Source organism: Dermacentor albipictus, chromosome 4 (assembly GCF_038994185.2).
Source record: "Dermacentor albipictus isolate Rhodes 1998 colony chromosome 4, USDA_Dalb.pri_finalv2, whole genome shotgun sequence".
Classification (NCBI taxonomy): domain Eukaryota; kingdom Metazoa; phylum Arthropoda; class Arachnida; order Ixodida; family Ixodidae; genus Dermacentor; species Dermacentor albipictus.
In genome coordinates, this window is record NC_091824.1 from 53,052,325 (window position 1) to 53,069,880 (window position 17,556).

Here is a 17,556-nt window from a genome sequence, read left to right on the forward strand (position 1 = left end):
GCCGAATACCACAGAAGGAACGATAAACATACCTATATCTCCAAAGAATAGTTAGAATAAGCAAACAAGCTATTATTCTTCTCCACAGGGGACCATCGTGCTCAATAAACCTGATGTGGCAGCACTGTGAATGTAGAGGAAAGATGCAATGCCTCCTCAAGAAATTCAATCGAAGAAGCCATACGTCAGGCATCGACCATTGCGCAGTCCTTTCAGACTCAACATAATTTTCTCATTAGGTGCCTTTCTTTCATTTCTGGGGGATTGTGGAATAGAGCATTCGTTCAATGAATATATCTCACATATTGTGCAAGAGGCTGGAAACCATCGGCTTTGATGTTTTATTCTCTTCCGTATCTCATTATGGTAATGGCCAATGTGCATATAGCGACGTACCATACGTATCGAACGAAAATAATCAGTGTAACGGAGAAGCTGTGTTTTATTAACCACCCCACGATGCGAACAAAAAATGGTGGCACGGAGAGCAGATGAAAATTAAACTTCATTTAAACATGAATTGCAGAATTAATTATGATTAAGAGGTAAATTAGCCATAAGCGTCTTATATTTAAGAAAGAAAATAATAAAAGGGAAGTTCACAAAAACACAACCTGCCGCCTACGGGAACCACATCCAATGCCTCCGCACGACCCATCTAAAGCTACACTGCACGAGTTAAAGCAGCAGCCGTCGCTTCTGTACACACCTTTGTATATTTGTGTATATGCTCTAAGCATAGCCCTCCACGTGGCAGATGAAGCGCGTTTTTGAATAAGCCGACGAATACCATGCCGTCGGCATCGCCCCATTCCCACTTCTCCCGACGCCAGGATGCCCCTCCAGGGCATCTCTGCTCAACTCTCCCCCGAAACCTCCGCACATCGGCCGCCGCTCCGGTCGGCAGGGCGCTGGCATCGCGACGGCGGCAGCGGTCGAGCGGTCCGCTCTTCGGCGCAGGCGGTGCATTCGTATCCCTTGTCAAGGCGTCGGCGCGGGCGCGTCGAGAGACAACCGACACGGCTTGCGTGCCGCGTTCGTTTCACTCTTCACTCTCTCCGTTTGCGCGCGCCCATCGTCGAAGGAGTGATCGGTGCGCGTGCCGCGCGTGCGACTGGTTCCGAGAGGCCAACACGACGCTACCTTGTGCCGGCCGGTTGCCCCCGGAAGACAACGTGCCGGGCACGCGACTGCGGCCGTTTGGACAGTGGGGCGGAGAGCCGCGTGACGCTGCCGCCGGGCATCAGTGGTAGAAAGGGAAATCGACGCTGGTGTTGGTTGCGACCGTAGCATGATCAACGAATCATGGCAAGCCGTTGCGATCGCCGCCAGCGGTGCCTTCTCCTTCGGATAACGAAGGCTCCTCGGATTATCGCGTCCTCCCTTGTTGCACTCCTCCTCTGCGCTGCGATCGCCGCCGATGAAGGTGAGTCGCCCGATAACGCTCACGTGTCCGACCGTCTGCAGCTTGTGCGCGGAATGGTTAACTGCTGAGTCTGTTGGCGAAGTGGAGCAGTGTGGTAATCAAAATGAAATTAAGGGACAAACAAAAAGATCACCATGCTAGTGGTATGCTTAGGATTCGAATAATACATTCACCGGCCGTTCAGTAAGGACACTCAAGGCACATTTCCGCCGCAGTCCTCGCTGTGACGCTCATATTAAAGTACAAGTACAACAACAATATTGGTGGCGGTTCGATGTGTTGATAGAATAGAATCATTCGGGCACGAGAAAAAATATCGTGCGGCACTTGGATTAGAGGAATATGCACCTTTGCCTGAAGAGGCTGCGAGCGCCTGAGGCGCGTAGTAAAGTACAGTGAATAAATCCTCACGCATGCCATAGGCAATGCATCCTTTGCAGAAAGGTTGAAATCCAGGCCAGTTGGTACATAGTTGGAAGAAAAAACCAGTCACAAAACACTAAGGACAAAAAGAGAGGTTCACACCACAACGACAGCCGTTGTGGTGATAACCTCTCTTCTTGTCCTTAGTGTTTTGTGAGTGGTTTTTTTACTTCAACAATGCATCCTTGCTTGCTTAGTTTACAGCGTATGGCTGAGAATGTGTGATCCAGATAGTGATCGCGCCCGTGAGCTATAAGGGAAGAAGAGGGTAAAATACTTATTTCATGACTGCACCACTGGATAAAAAACTAGAATTTCACAGGCCTTATAAATGTTACTTAAATAACGTTTCTGCGAAGAAGCGAAGAACGAAATGGGGAGCTCGTTCTAGCAATATTTTTTTTAAAAAGAGAAACGTGCATCATTTTCCATATATGCATTGAGGGAACGATGACCCTGTCAGGCGCCAGATACGTCCGAACCTACCTTGATCAGGACAGCCTTTAAAATTTCGCGAACATTTTCTCGATGTTATCTACTTCTGCGGTGACATATCCATGCTACCACGAATTTCAAGATCAGTGATGATTAGAGACTCAATTTTCTTCTCTTTGAATCAAAGATAATCTCCAGGCATGTGCCGCTGGCGAATACTCCTGTATGCAAAGCAGTGAGTGACGGCGATTTTTTGAATACGTTGGTGTATTAATCCTGGACGGCAAAGAGTACGGCTAACAGGAACTATAGTTCCTGTTATCTCTATAGAGATCAAGAGCTAGGAAAAAGAAAATAAAGTATGCATGCATAGCACGCTCACAAGTGCGCTATGGACTGCAGTTTCACACACATGCCTGCGCAACGCTGAACAATATGCATTATAGACAAAACACAAACATCTAAACATGACTACGAAGATGAGGGCGGTGAAAACAGACCCGAGGAACACGAGCTCTGCTAAACATTTAGACATCTTTTGAAGGGTTCTCATCGCAACCAAGACAGCGGCAATCGTTGTGTGGTCCTTGGTGGGGCTCATGAAGAACGGCATGAGGACGTGTGCCCTTGTGGACAGGATCTCACCACTTAAGACGGTCGTACGCCTCCTCGCGCAGCATTGGACACAGATGCTGCGTGCACAAATCGGCTCCGGTTGTTGTCTACATGTACGTGACGAAACAGTCGGGACTCGCAACCACTGGGCTCTGTTGGCACCCGATGCAGAGTCTGCTGCTTCCGATTGATGTCGCCAGCATTTTATGTGTTTGTTGCGTGAGACATGCAGCAGTCCTGTGACTTGGTTTATATTTATGTTTTAGGGTATCTGCAACGCGATGGTCGCTACGAACTCGATTTTTTGTTCCTATTGTTCTTTTCGCATATAATGCACTATTAGCATCTTGTATTTCAGTACCAGCCTAGTCGTTGCATGAAGCCTTTATCGGCTGCAATTACCCGAAAGTGCGTGCACTAAGCACGTGAGTCAACAAATTCAAGTGCTTTATCGAAGCCTTGCTAATTTTAATAACTATACGCACTCATCGGCCTTCTGTTGCTTTCGCCGCGCTTCAGGCGTATACAGGTGGCGAAAGATAGTAGGCATGTACAATGCACACTCTTCTGAATTATTGGGAAACGCTGATCAACATAACTCAGGTATACATATTGTCATTGGTGTTATTTCCCAAGTATTAATAATAGGTGTCTGCTCCATGAGTGTGCCGATAATAACGGTAATAATTTCTTTATTTGGCCAGGTCTGTTTAATGTACTTTGAAGATATCCACTGAAGGCACCATTCCAGGCAGACGTAAAGACAACTAATTTGCAGGACTGTTCTACACAAACGCCATTTGTATTATAAATCGCAGACGCTGAGAGCTACTCCTTGCGTCCGTGATGAACGCGTGGCCAGCGTGAAACCGGTCCGTGCCCGTGCGAGTAAGGAGTAGCTCGATCATGCCGAGTTCTCGCCGACCTCGCGTGCGCGCTCTCTTTGAAGCCGGAGGCGACTGCTGCGAAGCCGTTCATTCACAGCGCCGCGTCGCGCGATTTCTCTCTGTCAACGCGCGCACGCGGAGTGCGCGACAGGCGCCTCTCGCCAAGAACCGCTTCGCAGCGGCGTTCCGCAAACATTGCGGCTCACTGCGACAAGGGAGCGAAACCGGACACCGCTTGGCCTCTGGCGCTGACGAGATTCGGGGACGACGTCTTCCTTTTGTGCGTCGCCCGGCACCGCCAAAACCGCCGCGGCGGTAGAGGTCTAGTGTTTACCTCCGAGGCGTTTTCGCCCGCTCAACGATTCAGCCTTCCTCCGCACCGCCGCGCGCGCACACGCATCGGTGTCGCCTGGAGGCCGCAAAGGGCGCAGCTGCCGAAGAATGAATCACAAAGGAGACTGCGGAGGGGGTGGGGGAGGGAGGGAAGTGACAGGGAAGGCTGCCAGCAGCAGCGTCCGCCGCCACCGCTCCCCGGCCCCGGTTCATACTGCTGACTTTCCCTTGGTCGATCGGTCTCTCCCTCCGGGTGAAGCAGCCCCACCGGGAAGGAGGGGGGCTTCAAGGTTACAAAGCTTACAATGGTCCACGCACTCTCCAACGCCACCACGGTGTTGTGCGCGCGAGGCGGGCAAAGATATCATGTCTGCGCCTGCATCGATGTGCATCTGTCTGCGTGAGCTTGTTGCTGCCGTTGTCGAATCCAATGGGTGGTTCGTTGTTGGCGCGTTTTCTACGCGAGTATCTGTCTTGGGGCTTAAGCTGAGGTTATCCCTCGATGCGTGCGGTGGTGGCCGCTAGATTTCAGGAAATTGTAATGGTGTTCTGAGTGGATCGCTTTCACTTAGTGCGTCTCGTCTAAATTTAGATGTCTTCCCTACACCCGCATTTGGGGACCGTATTCACAGAGGCTATTTCTCGTCGTAAATTTCGACGGAAGTTCGCTGACAAACTACAACGGCGAGCTTTCGCTTCCTGTAGGCGTTGCCGGAATAATACATCGGTTAATTTCTACATCTTTATGATTGTGTTTCTATTGAGTGGCAACCTAATTTTAAACCGATTCTGTCAAATGATTGCGTTGCTGCAGGGTCATCTCCCTTATGTATATACTAACTGTTGTGGATAAGAATGTACTGAAGAAAGCTTTTATTGTTGCCCTTCTTTCACATTGTCTTACAGTATTACTTATCTGTCTACAATGGCTGTTTATGGGCACAGGCAAATGATACAACAAGGTTGCTTGGCGGAAATGAGCATTCACCAAAAATCAGGCCTTTGTATAAAGTTCCTGCAAATAAAGGGCGTTTGCTAAATTTGCTGCACGCGATTGAGTAACTTTCAACGCGGAAACAGGAAGCCTCTCTCAGTAAGATTCCAAACGCAGCGGGACAAGTGCTTCACTTTTGGCAAAGCTTTCCTACAAGGGTAAGGCTAATAAATGTTTCGTCTTACTAGGCGTAGTAAGTTGTAGCTTTGTCAAACGCACTCTTCAGACGCATCAACGCGTCGGGGAAAGCTAGAATAAGAAGTTGAAAATTGCTGGGACCCAAGTTTTCAGGATGACAAGCAACCAACTAGAGAACTGCTTTGAATACAGGCAAATAGCTAGACAGCGTATAACGGCAACAGGCGATCTCGAAAAGGAACTGGCAGAGGCACCACGAGAGTGACGTTAACGCACACGCAGAAATGTAATGCACCCACATTGTTCTAGAGCTGGCGATGCTTAAGCATGCTCCGGTTGGCCAGTTTTGTTGTTAGCTGCTACAATTTTTTTTTTTGCCAAGCTTTTGTTCGTGAGCCGAACGCTTGTCTGAATGCAGAAGTGTTCTGTGAGTGATGGGGCCAGACACAATTTTGTGAGCATTGTCTTGGGCCTTTCTACTGAATCGGTGCCGGACGCTAACGGCACGTGGTACCTCTTGTCATGAAATACGTGCTGTACGCCGGTCGCACTCTATCCGCACATGCGCACGCGATTTCGCGTTATAATCTGCCTAACAATTCCATAATAGTTTTCAGGTGCCAATTACTATTGCAGCCTTTATCTCGCGCACGTCGCACGTGTTAAACCCAGAAAAAAGGTAGACTGCTAACGCATAGCTCGAAACAGTCATAATCAGCCACGTGATATGTTTCGTTATGCGTAATATTTAGTGTCCAGAAAAAGAAACATACCACATTCCCAGCATGCCACATATACCAAAGGTAATTTCCTACGTCTAAGGTTGCTCGCGCTTCCACAATTTCCTAAATGCGACATCTGTGTACTAAGCCTGTATGGTTAGGGCGATCTAAGGAACGCGTTTGCGCGTAGCAAAGCGTCATGGCGGTTACAGTATGCGCATAACTTCTGTTTTACCTGGTTGAGCAATACTTTTGAAAACAACTGGTGGTCAATATATCGCAGTCCTGCTTATTCAATGAATAGTGCTAGAAGCGTACGTCAATTGCATGCGAAACAAAATGCTCGTTTTAGCTGAATACGAAAGCATCGCTAATTTGCACTTTAAGGCAAATATTTGCCGTTGCAAGGAACAAAGCCTGCAGTCACACCCGCAGGGAAGAAATTTCTGGATTTGTACCATTTTTCGACGAATACGTACGCAAAATATCCGAAAAGACGCGTTGGTATTCTAGTCTGTTTCGTCTCGTAGCATACGATGATGGTACGAGGCGATCTACTTTGTGAAGCAGATTTGTACATTAAAATTTCTGAACTTGTCCCAATGTCAGGATTTGCGTTAGGCGCATATGACTTCGCCGCTGCCCAGCCTCATTTCTGCACCTACTGTATCATAATGACTGCTTCTAGGTGGTAATCAATTTCATCGACTTCTTGAGGCAACAGATCACAGACGACGGAAATGCGAGGTGCGCACAAATACGAGTCACATCTATGTGTAGACCACTGTGAATAATTAAACATCATCAGCGTAAGTCTCATGAACAGTTATCCGAAAGCTTAAATTTGTTGCATGCAGATGCAGCGTCTGACTACAAGTCTCCAAGAGAAGCCGAGCAGCAGGGTATTCGAATTGCAATAAAAAAAGCTGTTTTAAAAAAAAAAATGCTCTATGGTATTTCTTATGTGAGCAACAGTGTCCTCGATAAAATGGTGGTTTCTAAGTACATTATTACTTTTTTTTTCGTTGCCCCATACATTCACATAGTCCCGTCGTATGGTAGGCGATCCTCAATATTAGCAACAGGCTTCGGGCAAAACGCCAATAACCTTTCTTTTTTACTGCATTGACGACCTCTTTGTTCCTTCTATTAGACTCACTGATCCTGTCAGTGGGCCCAAGCGAAAACGTCTACTTTCTTTAATATGTATCAAACAAAGCTGGCCGAATCGAAGGACAATAAGCGTGGCTTCTACTGACAGCCCAAGCGACAGAAAACCAAGAAGAATTCGAATGCACGAAAAATTCTGTGAGTGGGCACCTCACATAGTGACGGCCCACTTCTAGATTCTATAAGGCTGCATTGTACCGGCGGAGCAGTATGCATCACAGCAGAGCGTGCGCGAAGACAAGAGCGTATACCCGCAGCTGTCAGATTGACTTGTAGGCGTTGCACTCTTTTTGCGAATCTGATCGAAACTTGTGCTTTCGGTGCTCCTAGCCTCCACGTGACCTGTTTTCTATCTCGTGTGTACCCCTTTGGAGGCAGGTGACCGAAGCGCAGCTGCTTTTGTTGGAGAGAAAAATAATGTTCGCTTTGCTCGAACCGAAGCAGTTGCGACCAATTGCGAGTTGCGTTGCATGCGTCCCCGTAACAATGCCACCGCAACTTCTCTCTGTCGCCAATCGAAAAATGTGGACGGCCGAACGTATTGAGCGACGTTTCTTTCTGTTCGCCGGCCATTGACCTGCAAGAATGGCGGTGCGAGCATTATTTTTGTCCTACATTTCACCAGGTCTAAAGTGTACCGCAGCTGGCGTTCTTTTGGACACCTATGTTATCATTTGTTCAAATCTTTATACGTGTTCAGACGTGGCTGTGTCGCAGAATATAACAAACTACAAAGGAAAAAAAATCATTGACGTCAGAAATCACAGGGGAAATCAACCATTTCATTTGAACAGTCGAACAAATATAGAGACCATCCTATTTCTTCTACGTTATTCATATCGGTGGTAAAAACACAACAATTGCAAAATTATGTACTATTGACGGAAGCTGGGTGGACAGCCTCATCATAACGCATGAATCGCTACCGACTAATCTTCCCGTTCCGTTCATGGATGTACATATACATGCAGGTTTATGCAAAGTAACTTAGAGAGCGTTAGAGTGCATTGCTCCGTACCATGTGGAAAAACGTAAAGTATCTGGTATACTGCACGCGCCAAATAGAAAGCATATTTATGAGGGGCCATGTTGGAGGTAGGCTGCCGAATGCTGTAATAAGTTTACGGTTATGAATAATGCCAAAGACGACGCCGCCGTTAGTTACCGCGCAAGACGAACAATAGCTGTTCAGAAGTTCGAGTTTAGTCTCAAACATCAATACAGAACCAATAGAAGCCAAGAAAACCATCGCAGAATTAAACTTATTTTGCAGAGCACAACTCGCTAAGCAAAACAACGATGCGTTCGTGTACAAAGCATTTCTCCGGCGGAAATGCGTTGGTTCCAGTTTTGGAACATCTACCCTGCCCTTTGTCTTCCCAATTCTCAATTTATTTTTCAACATTTCCCTCTCCTAGCTTCAGTGTGCTACGCTTCGTTATTACGATACTAAGAGTGGTACAGGTTGTCATTGAATGGATAAAAGCAAGCATGGTAGATCACTTAAGAGTTCAACGTTATTTCTTCAATAAGGTCATTATAGCTAATTGCACATCTTTTAACGTTATAGGAACTATTTCGACAACCTACCAACCTGATTCCGCGAGCCTCATACTTACTTGACCTTATGTGAGATTCGGCCCTTCACTACAACTCTTTAGAATATAAGTTTCTAATGATACGTGAAGCCCTAAGAAAAGGCAACAGCGGCATCTTATGGTTGTTGCAAAAAAATTGGCTGTGGCAATTCCACTAGCTAGTGATGCCCTTGAGTGCCCCGTGAAAACAAAGGAATAAAACACCATATCAGCCACGATTATAGAGAATACGTCTCCCATTCATGGTAATAGTAGTTCGCTGAAATTTAACCGGAAGCTATCGTCATACATTGCTCTTTCATTTGAAGGATTTATTTTATTATTTACGGGTTGATGAATGTGACTAGTTTGAGCATACGGTTAAAATACGAAGTCGCGAGGTTACTTTTCGAAAGAAGACCTTGCTCGTTGCTCATCGTGAATTTGCCAAAGATTCCTGTAATTGCCATTTTCAGGGTTTACCTTCCTTTGCATGAATGTGCCTTCTGCAAAGGCAATATTGTGTGACCTGCATCCTCCGTATGACCAGCGGAATGCTTTCAATTATGAAAATAAGGTGCGCTTCTTTCACGCGAAAATAAATGTTAATTCATGTATAAACATCTAAATTGAATCTCAAAGGAGCATCAGTTTTCTTTGAATTTCGTTGAAATTCTGTTGAATCGCGTCTTCAGCACACAAAATTCCGTCACCTCCCTCCGCCTCCGCTTCTGCCTACCCCATATTCCTTCTCTCACTCCTCCAAGACTTTTTTACGACATTCACTTAGTTCCTTTACACCGACCTCAGCACACATTTCCTGGCAGTCTTTGAGGACCAACGGCCACCAACGGGACCAAGGGTATTCATGTACGCGCGGTACCTGAGGAAAGACACGCGATGGAGGCCGACGCGATAGCGCACTCACACATCATCAATTTTTTTTTTTCTGTGAGATCTTCCCGAGCAGCAGATCTTTATTACCAGCCGCCTAGGACCACCTGTAGCGGCGCTGGCCAAGCGTTATTAACTTGTAGCATTCAGCCACCGCTCCGCGGTAGCACCAAGCCGGCTGCATAGCGCCTTCGGCTGCTTCCATGCACATTGCTCAGGCGTTTAGTTGTCGTCATTGCTCTGTGCGACGTTCGTGCCTTCCATATGGGTGAGTCGCTTTCTGTCAGAAGAAACTCGGAAGAGTTTTTGATCTGGCTCCTCTAATGCGTCGCCATTTCATTTTGTATAAACGTCTCTCCATCTCTCTCTCTCTCTCCTCGCTCATTTCCCCCTTATTGCTCGTAACTTGCCATATAAATGCTCTGGGGCTTTCTCCCCTTTCACCCTTATGGCCCTCCCTTTGCGGTTCAATCCTCGGTTCAATCCTAGCCAACATTTACTCATTCCTCTCTCTCTTTTTTTCTCTTTCTTCCTTTCTTTCTCGCTTTACTTCTCTGGCGTCTTCTCTCGTGACTGCAACAGACCGCTGCCTCGGTAAATATTCAGTGAGGCCGTTATACACTTGCCTTCTTTCCACTTCATTATATTTATTGACTATTTCTTTTATATTCTATTCTTTCCCCGTCGCCTCCTAAATGAGCGGACGTTTGCCCATTTCGCATATTCCTTTCGTTTCAATTCCCCCGCGTTCGTCTGCGCCTTCTCATTTAAAGATTTGCTGCGTTTGCCTTCATTATAGGATAAACTATCCAGGGCGCAGCCGCCGGGTCATAGAATAACGGAAGGATTAAAGAACGATTGCGGTTACAGCGGTCTCCGAGGCAAGTCCGAAATTAAAAGCGTGCCCCGCGGAGCAAGATGTCGTGCAGAGCCAAACGACATTCCATTCTGCGTCCGGAAAAACGAGCGTGCGTGCCATTATAGCGTTGTTTGAGCTGGAACGTCGGTGTGTGTCCCGCTCGCTCCAGAAAATTGCAGCGTTTCACTTTTCGTGGAAATTTTCTATTTGAAAGACAAACTAGTCTTTTCTTTCTTTCTTTTTTTTTCTGAGATATTACGGACAAGTACATGTTCATAAGTAACTGGAAACCTCAGGAGAACACCAATTTTATGTTCCAGAGCACATTGTCATAAGTATTCTTTTTGACATCGAGCACGCGCACGATAATGCATATGAAGCAAATTGTGATTAAACGTACTGAGCAGGTAGCACAATCATTGTTTGCGTGGTGAGATCAACAGACTAAGTGAGGGTCTGCCCATGCAATCTGTGACTGCGACCGCTTAGCCTTTCTACACGCTTGATCTGGTTCTATTTACACGTCCTACTTAAGCTGCACCTTAAAAGAACGAGGCGCGTTTGACTGCCACTTCAGTATATTGGCATTTTTTTTTCTTTTCTGTATAACTAAATAATTTTGTGACCATATACATGTCGCGCGATATGACTAAAGTGAAGCTGGTGAGATAAACGTCAGGGTCGATGATGAATTCGAGGGCGAGATAGATAGAGAGGTAAGAAACTGCTCCCGTAACTGTACACCGTACACAGCGTTTAGACAATTTTGAATATGACATTTAAAAAACACTCCATAACAGTGACAGACGACGCACAGTTTTTAGATACTTCTACGTCTCAGACTGAAATTGCTTGTTCAGAACAATTTCATTATAAAACTGACTTGTCTTGGAGTGCGCTATGCAGTGTTCTAAGTGATTCGCTAAGGCGATGTGCAGGTGGACACATGCCCTGGACTATATTGTTACGAGATGTATACAACAAACAGAAAGAAACAAGAAAAGGAAGAAAAAAGTCATGAGCCCCTCCACTTTGTGTAGGCGGAATCCCGGTGTAGCTGTTTAGCGCACGACAAAGAAGTGATAGAGAATTTTGAAGAAAGGTACGAACACATTTATGATCCCGATTGGTGGTTATCGTGACTATAGGTACGCACACACATTCTCGTATCAACTTTGTTATTAAATTCGTTGGCATTTCTATGCCTACACAAAGAGAAATTTGTCCGTCGTCTAAGACAATGAATGGTTCACACTCCCATGGCTCGTACCCCTGTAAGCACGCAAAAAAAGAAGAAAAAAATCTGCTGGAGAGCCTACTGATATTGAAGAATGGTGCCTATTGATAACTAATCTGCTGAAAATGCATACCCAAGTGATAACACGTATAAGATTTTGCATAGGATGAAGCCATCTCGCATCTAATTCGGTAGCTGAGTTTTCGCACACGCAGATTTGTTGACGGACAAGAAAACTGCACGGAACTGTAGCCGTAAGAGCTTCGCTGTAAGAAAATTTAATCTTTCTACAATATGTGTCTTAAACCATAGATGTATAGGAGAGCTCCAAAACACCAGAGAATATTATAAATACATTACACCGGTTATACAATTTCATGAAAAAGTGCTCTTTTTGCTGGTCATTTATCAGGCAACAAATAAAATAGGGTAATACTTGCTCATATAGAGCGGAAAAAACTACAACTGTGTCGCTATAACTCAAAGCTATTCCAAACTTTTCCCTTCCAATTTTGCAATCAGCGCTCCGCGATTGGTGAAAAACTTTTTTGGGCCACCCCCGCTTCATCTGTCAGTCACGCAACCTCAGGCACACTTTAATTATGCATGATTAAATACTAAAATAGTAATTTCTGATTGGATGCCTTCTCGCCATTAGCCCTCGGCTATTGGCCAGAAGTTTTCGGGCTGCACCCACTTCACCTGATGTCACGCGGGGTCACAAAACCGCGATAACACACCGCGTCAAAGTGACGTGTACACGTTAAAGACGCCTTAATATGCCGAACAAAACTGAATTTTTCTATGAATAGCTGTAGGCTGCCCCGTTCCGAAAGGAATAAAAGATGGCTGCTGCCGATCACTCAGTCACTGGCTACTCACACCTGTCGGAGAGCATGGGTTTATTTGCGTACCATAATTTTTTTTGCGTGACCGTGTAACGTTTTCGAGCACTTTCGGCCCGTTTACGACCTTGCTCAGCCAACTTTTCTTTCCTAAGGATCTCTTTAGGCGGCATTCTTGACCTTCCATTGCATGCTGCTGCGATTTCTGACCAGCCACCGCAAGCAAAGTAAGGGAAAACGGACCAATTGCTGACGCCGGCACCACCCTCTTCCTCCGGTTATCGGTTTTCAGTGCAGTGGCTCGGCCCCATATAATCCCTTTCCACTTGAGCGTGCTCCTCGCCTCTTATCAGCCAAGTAGATAAGCCAAGCCGTTCAATGTAGGCCATGTTATTCGTTTTTGAAGCAAACAAAAGTGACCTCCTATAAACGACGATAGCGTTTGATTGGTCTGTTTAAACAACCCTGCGAGTGACCGCCCAGTGCTTGCGTCGGTGGTTACGCAAATTTGACGTCAGGAGAATGGAACAAAGACATATTGGAGTAGTTTTACTTTATAGGGCCCCTGCTCACTGAAGCTGGGTTCACCAAAAAAAAAAGATTCAGCGTTTATCGTGGTTGAAACCGTCATGCTGCATGGTTAAGAGTACAGTTCAGATGCGCTCTCTCTCTCTGTCTCTCTCTCTCTCTCTCTCTCTCTCTCTCTCTCTATTTGTCTGAGAGGAGTCTATCTCACAAGCGTCAGTGCATTGTGTCCCTGAGATGCGACGTTTTCAGCGCCATGACAGCACTTTCCAATTTCGCGTCATTCCAGCGTCCGCAAAGCAAAGGTAATCCGCTCACACTACAGTTTTCACGTAGCAACTCCCCCAACCCTTTACTGTGATAAAGAAGACACTGTCCACAATTCTTATTGCGATGCCGCTATCTCTAGAACTGTAGGGCGCTTGTATGCGGAGTGACAACCAGCCGGCGCTGCAGCAAAAGTGAACACGAGCGGCGCCCGTTCCCACACTACGTCGAACTCGAGTGGCGCGCGCTCTTGACTACGGTGTCCGTATTAATCAGGCGAGAACGACACCGCTAGCGACGTGGTCAAAGTGCACCGCCCCTCGCGTGACACTGACAAATGAGCAGGGCCATGGTGCGGCTACCACGGCAGGAAGAACGCGCGCAGCCACGCCTATAGTGCGACATGGCCTCCCAAGCTTCTTCTTGCCCTTTGGCCTGCGAGGTCGACGTAAATAAGTCACCGTGCGTTGCCTCTGAGGGGCGTCGTTCGTATGCACCGCAACGGCGCACTACTCCGCAAACGAATGCTGCTTGTCAAGCTAGCATGGAAGAGTGGTTTAAAGCCGTTTGTTGAAATACGCGTTGCCGCAACATATGTGTATGTATTATGAAAGCATACGTTATTAGGCACAGGTTGCGAGGCGATCTTGATAAAAGAAATGGAAATAACCCGTACGATGTACTCTTCGAGCAGACGTCGCCTAGCGTGTAATTCTTCCACGGGGTCTCCTTACCAATCATAATTTTCTGCTCTCATGTGGTTTTCGTCGCTGGGGCCTCGCAACGTCTTGTGGCAAAAACACACGACACGCTGGCTCTTCACTTAACGGTGGCCGTGTAGCACATGTCTAGCCGAAACGCAATCGGTAGTTCGCGCCTGTGCGTGCGGCTACTCATTAGAAAACTCCAATTGAGCGATTGCTGTGGTCTCGCACAGGCAACATGTGTGAAAGCAATTATGTACCGTTGGCATGCCTTCACTTGCGTACCCGCTTGCCCGCGTGGGTGCGGAAACCGCGTTCGCGTAATTCCAATTCCTTGTGGCCAGTTTCCCGACGAGCCCTTAACGAGCCCTGAGACATAGTTACTAGGGCTAACAAGACTAACGAAAGAAAAAGCTGGGACAGGACAGAGCGCTCTCTCCTGTCCCAACTTTTTCTTCCATTAGTCATGTTGGCGCTAGTAACTATGTCTCAACATTTGCACTAACGCCGACTAGCCCAACTTTCTGCGTTAATTACCCTCCTTAACGAGTGCTTCAGCGTGCCAGTATAGCAGACGAGCAAGCGTCGCTCGCTTGCTTTCTTCATTGAGACAACGGTGCACTCGCGGTGGTCACGGGAAGCAGGGTGTGTTGTGCGCGTGCGCTGCTATTGAACCGCCCAACCAGCCTCATTCGCATTCTTTCATTAGCGGTCGACCGGAGGCCACAGTGAGTGCGAGCGCCGACAAGTTGCAACTCTCGCGTGAAAGCACACACACGCACTTTTCAAAGTAGCGCACGGAGAGATGGGCTGAGTTTATTCACTGCGGTGTCCAGAAAGTGTACTCCCTTCCTCCTCGTATAGAGCTTCGCGTGGACGTACACGAGGTCCGGAGCTGCCGCTCGTGCGGTCACACGTATGCGCTGGCGAAGTTCAATTAGCAGCTGCCGGCCTTGCATGTGCAAGGGAGTGAGCAGGAGCCGTCAGCGCCTTTGCGTGTGGTGACTCTAAAGCGCAAACCTGAGCGGCTACCGCCCGCGGTAGCTTGCCTGGCATCGCAGGCGACTGGTGCAGCCGAGTTCATTACCTTAATTAAAGGGACAACGCGGAACAACGCGGGACAACTCGCACCGTTCCCGCGCACGAGGAGGCCATTCAAGGGGTGTCGAGTGCCGTGCTCGGCGAGTACGCTTTTTTTAGTGACGGCTTCTGTAGAACGCCACCTTGCCCACCAGATCGCGGTCTCCCTTCTCCACACCCTTTCGCCATTCTCGCAGAGGCACACCTCGTCGTCCTCGACGTGTTAGCATACAGTAATGAAAGGCCAGGGGGCGCCTCCCACTCTGCACATTCGGTTTTTTTTTTCTTCGCGGAGTGTCCTCCTCAGGGAGCCTTCGAAAAATGTTTTGCACTTTGCTTGCTCTGTTTCCGCCACAACCAGCTGCTTCAGTAAGATGAAGAAATATACTGCTGCGCTCTGGCCGATGGCAGACAAGTTCGGAGAACGATGAGTCGCGCTAGGGAATGGTGCGTGCTAGCTTACCTCTACGAAGCTCACTTTCGCCGTTGTCCTTCGCAGCGACGCATGAAGCCGCGGTCACTAGAAAAACGAGAAGCAAGAAAGAGAGAGAGATAGCAACAATCTATGTGAAACGAAGCTTTTATGACGCAGTTAACGAAACGTTTTAAATTTATGCGTCACTGGAGTAAACGAAACTGGCGCATGCATATCCTCTCATCCACCCTTGCTGCTTAATCTGACAAATCTTATATATGACTGTATTTCTTCATTTCTTGTTTATTTGAAATGCACTGCCCGCTCCTTGGCCAGTCACCCTATGTGAGCATATGCCAGAGTAGGGAAATCGTAATTATCATCAACACACGGCAATCCTCTCAGAGAGCTCGGTGGCGTTTGCACGGTATGTACCGCCCGCTACTTGGTAAATGCTCCGGCCGTTGTAGCCTGCAAGGCGCAGGCTGTGGGGATTGCCTATATACCTTACGAGCGCAAGGCGCAAGCCTACAGCGTGCGCCTGCATGGCGCGGGTAGTGCAACAAATCGCTTTGTGACGCTCAAACGACGCATTGAAAAGTTAAGTTGGCGCAATCTTTGGAAATTGCCGCATAATAATAAAAAAGAAACATTTTCTGCTAGGTTAAAACACGTTGGCGGGCTATAGTTAGTTATGCGTTGCGGTGGCGGTTATGCGGCTAGTTGGCTAGTAGCCTATGCGTCCAACACAAGTCCTGTTGGTTGAGTGTCGGGTATTCAAACCACTGGGCTACACGAAACTCGCGGAATGATACTTCTGGAATTTTCGTAACAACCACGTGAAGGCAACAGACATTGTAGCTCAGGAAAGCAATGAAGATCTATTTTTATTTGTAATTAACACACAAAACACAAGTACTTATAAATGCCGGTAAAATCTGCGATAAGTTTCATACATGTTCTTATTATTGGAGAATAGAAATGACAGCGAAACAAAAGGACACTCGCAATTCACGGGAGGCGATTTCACATTTTTCCCATAATGTAGAAATTGTGTAATTGTAATAGAACAGCGCGTTTAAAAAGCCGTCCACCACCTCACTATCTGTCGGAAGCGCAGACATAGAATACAACATGTAGCAATGACTGTGCTCTCATTGAACGCTGAGCATGTTTGTAGCTTGTATACATTCTTATTTCGTAGCTAGGTTTAGGTCCAGTGGAGAACTAAGTCCTCTCTCGGCAATCCCCGAATGCCCTTCTCCGGGATATATTATTTGACTCCTACATCCTGGCACATAAGCTCATCACCAAATATAGCGCATTCCTCGACTGAATATGCTTTCCCTACAAGGTCCATACTGTCACCTTAACAGAATACCAGTTACCTGTTCCACGGACTCTACGTAAATGCTATCTGCACTTCCTTCTCTTAATCTGAGCTATGATACCACCTATTCGCACTTGAGCTCTCATCGATCCCGTCGTCTTCCTGCAAGTCTATCTACGTTACTTCTACCTCTTTCCGTATCATCGGTGGTTCTCGTAAAGCCTTTGGCTTATCCTCAATTTTTTGTCGAGCTGTTCAGATGCCCAGTGTAATAAAGGTAGCCCAGCTCTAGATCCATAGTAAGTAAGGAGGGTGAAAAAACAAGACAATGCCGCCGACTCGTCACGCTGTGGAAGAAGCGTTTAAGAGTAGCTGCAAGAGAAGCAAGAAATGCTGGCTTATGGTGGCGAGGGAAGTGCCACCGAGGGTGCTAGGTTGTTAAATACAAACACATGAGTTAGTCTACGGCCGGGAAGAGGCCGTAACCGCTCGACAAGACAGAAGGGGAGTCTGACGACTCCGTAAAATATTGCCTCAAAGGAAGTTCGTTTATCGAACAAACAGGTCACGTGTAGACACGCGCCGGCAGCCAAGAGGGAGTAGGACGGAGTCACGCATAGGTCACGTGACTCCCCAAGAGACGAGAGAGTTATGGGAAATTCACGCAGTGAACAAAATAC

At 47.1% G+C, this 17,556-nt stretch overlaps 2 protein-coding genes across 32 annotated transcripts in view; one reads left to right on the top strand and one right to left on the bottom strand.

Annotated features, from left to right (window-relative positions):
* LOC135909148 (uncharacterized) overlaps positions 1-17,556 on the bottom strand; it is a 758,332-nt gene that overhangs the window by 559,905 nt on the left and 180,871 nt on the right. For 8 of the 29 annotated variants that reach the window (XR_011513879.1, XR_010566600.1, XR_011513883.1 and 5 more), the window contains exon 4: positions 15,595-15,651. The exons of the other annotated variants lie outside the window; for them this stretch is intronic. Coding sequence is in view for 1 of the 8 variants with exons in the window: in XM_070536949.1 (XP_070393050.1) it covers positions 15,595-15,651 (57 nt within the window). In the remaining 7 variants the exon portion in view is untranslated. The remainder of the gene's footprint in view (positions 1-15,594; positions 15,652-17,556) is intronic. 29 annotated transcript variants of the gene reach the window in all.
* The window catches only part of LOC135909146 (roundabout homolog 2-like), a 103,512-nt gene continuing 86,953 nt past the window's right edge, over positions 998-17,556 (top strand). For all 3 annotated transcript variants that reach the window (XM_065440979.2, XM_070536935.1, XM_070536934.1), the window contains exon 1: positions 998-1,426. In XM_065440979.2, coding sequence (XP_065297051.1) covers positions 1,306-1,426 — 121 coding nt within the window. In that variant the 5' untranslated portion in view covers positions 998-1,305. The remainder of the gene's footprint in view (positions 1,427-17,556) is intronic.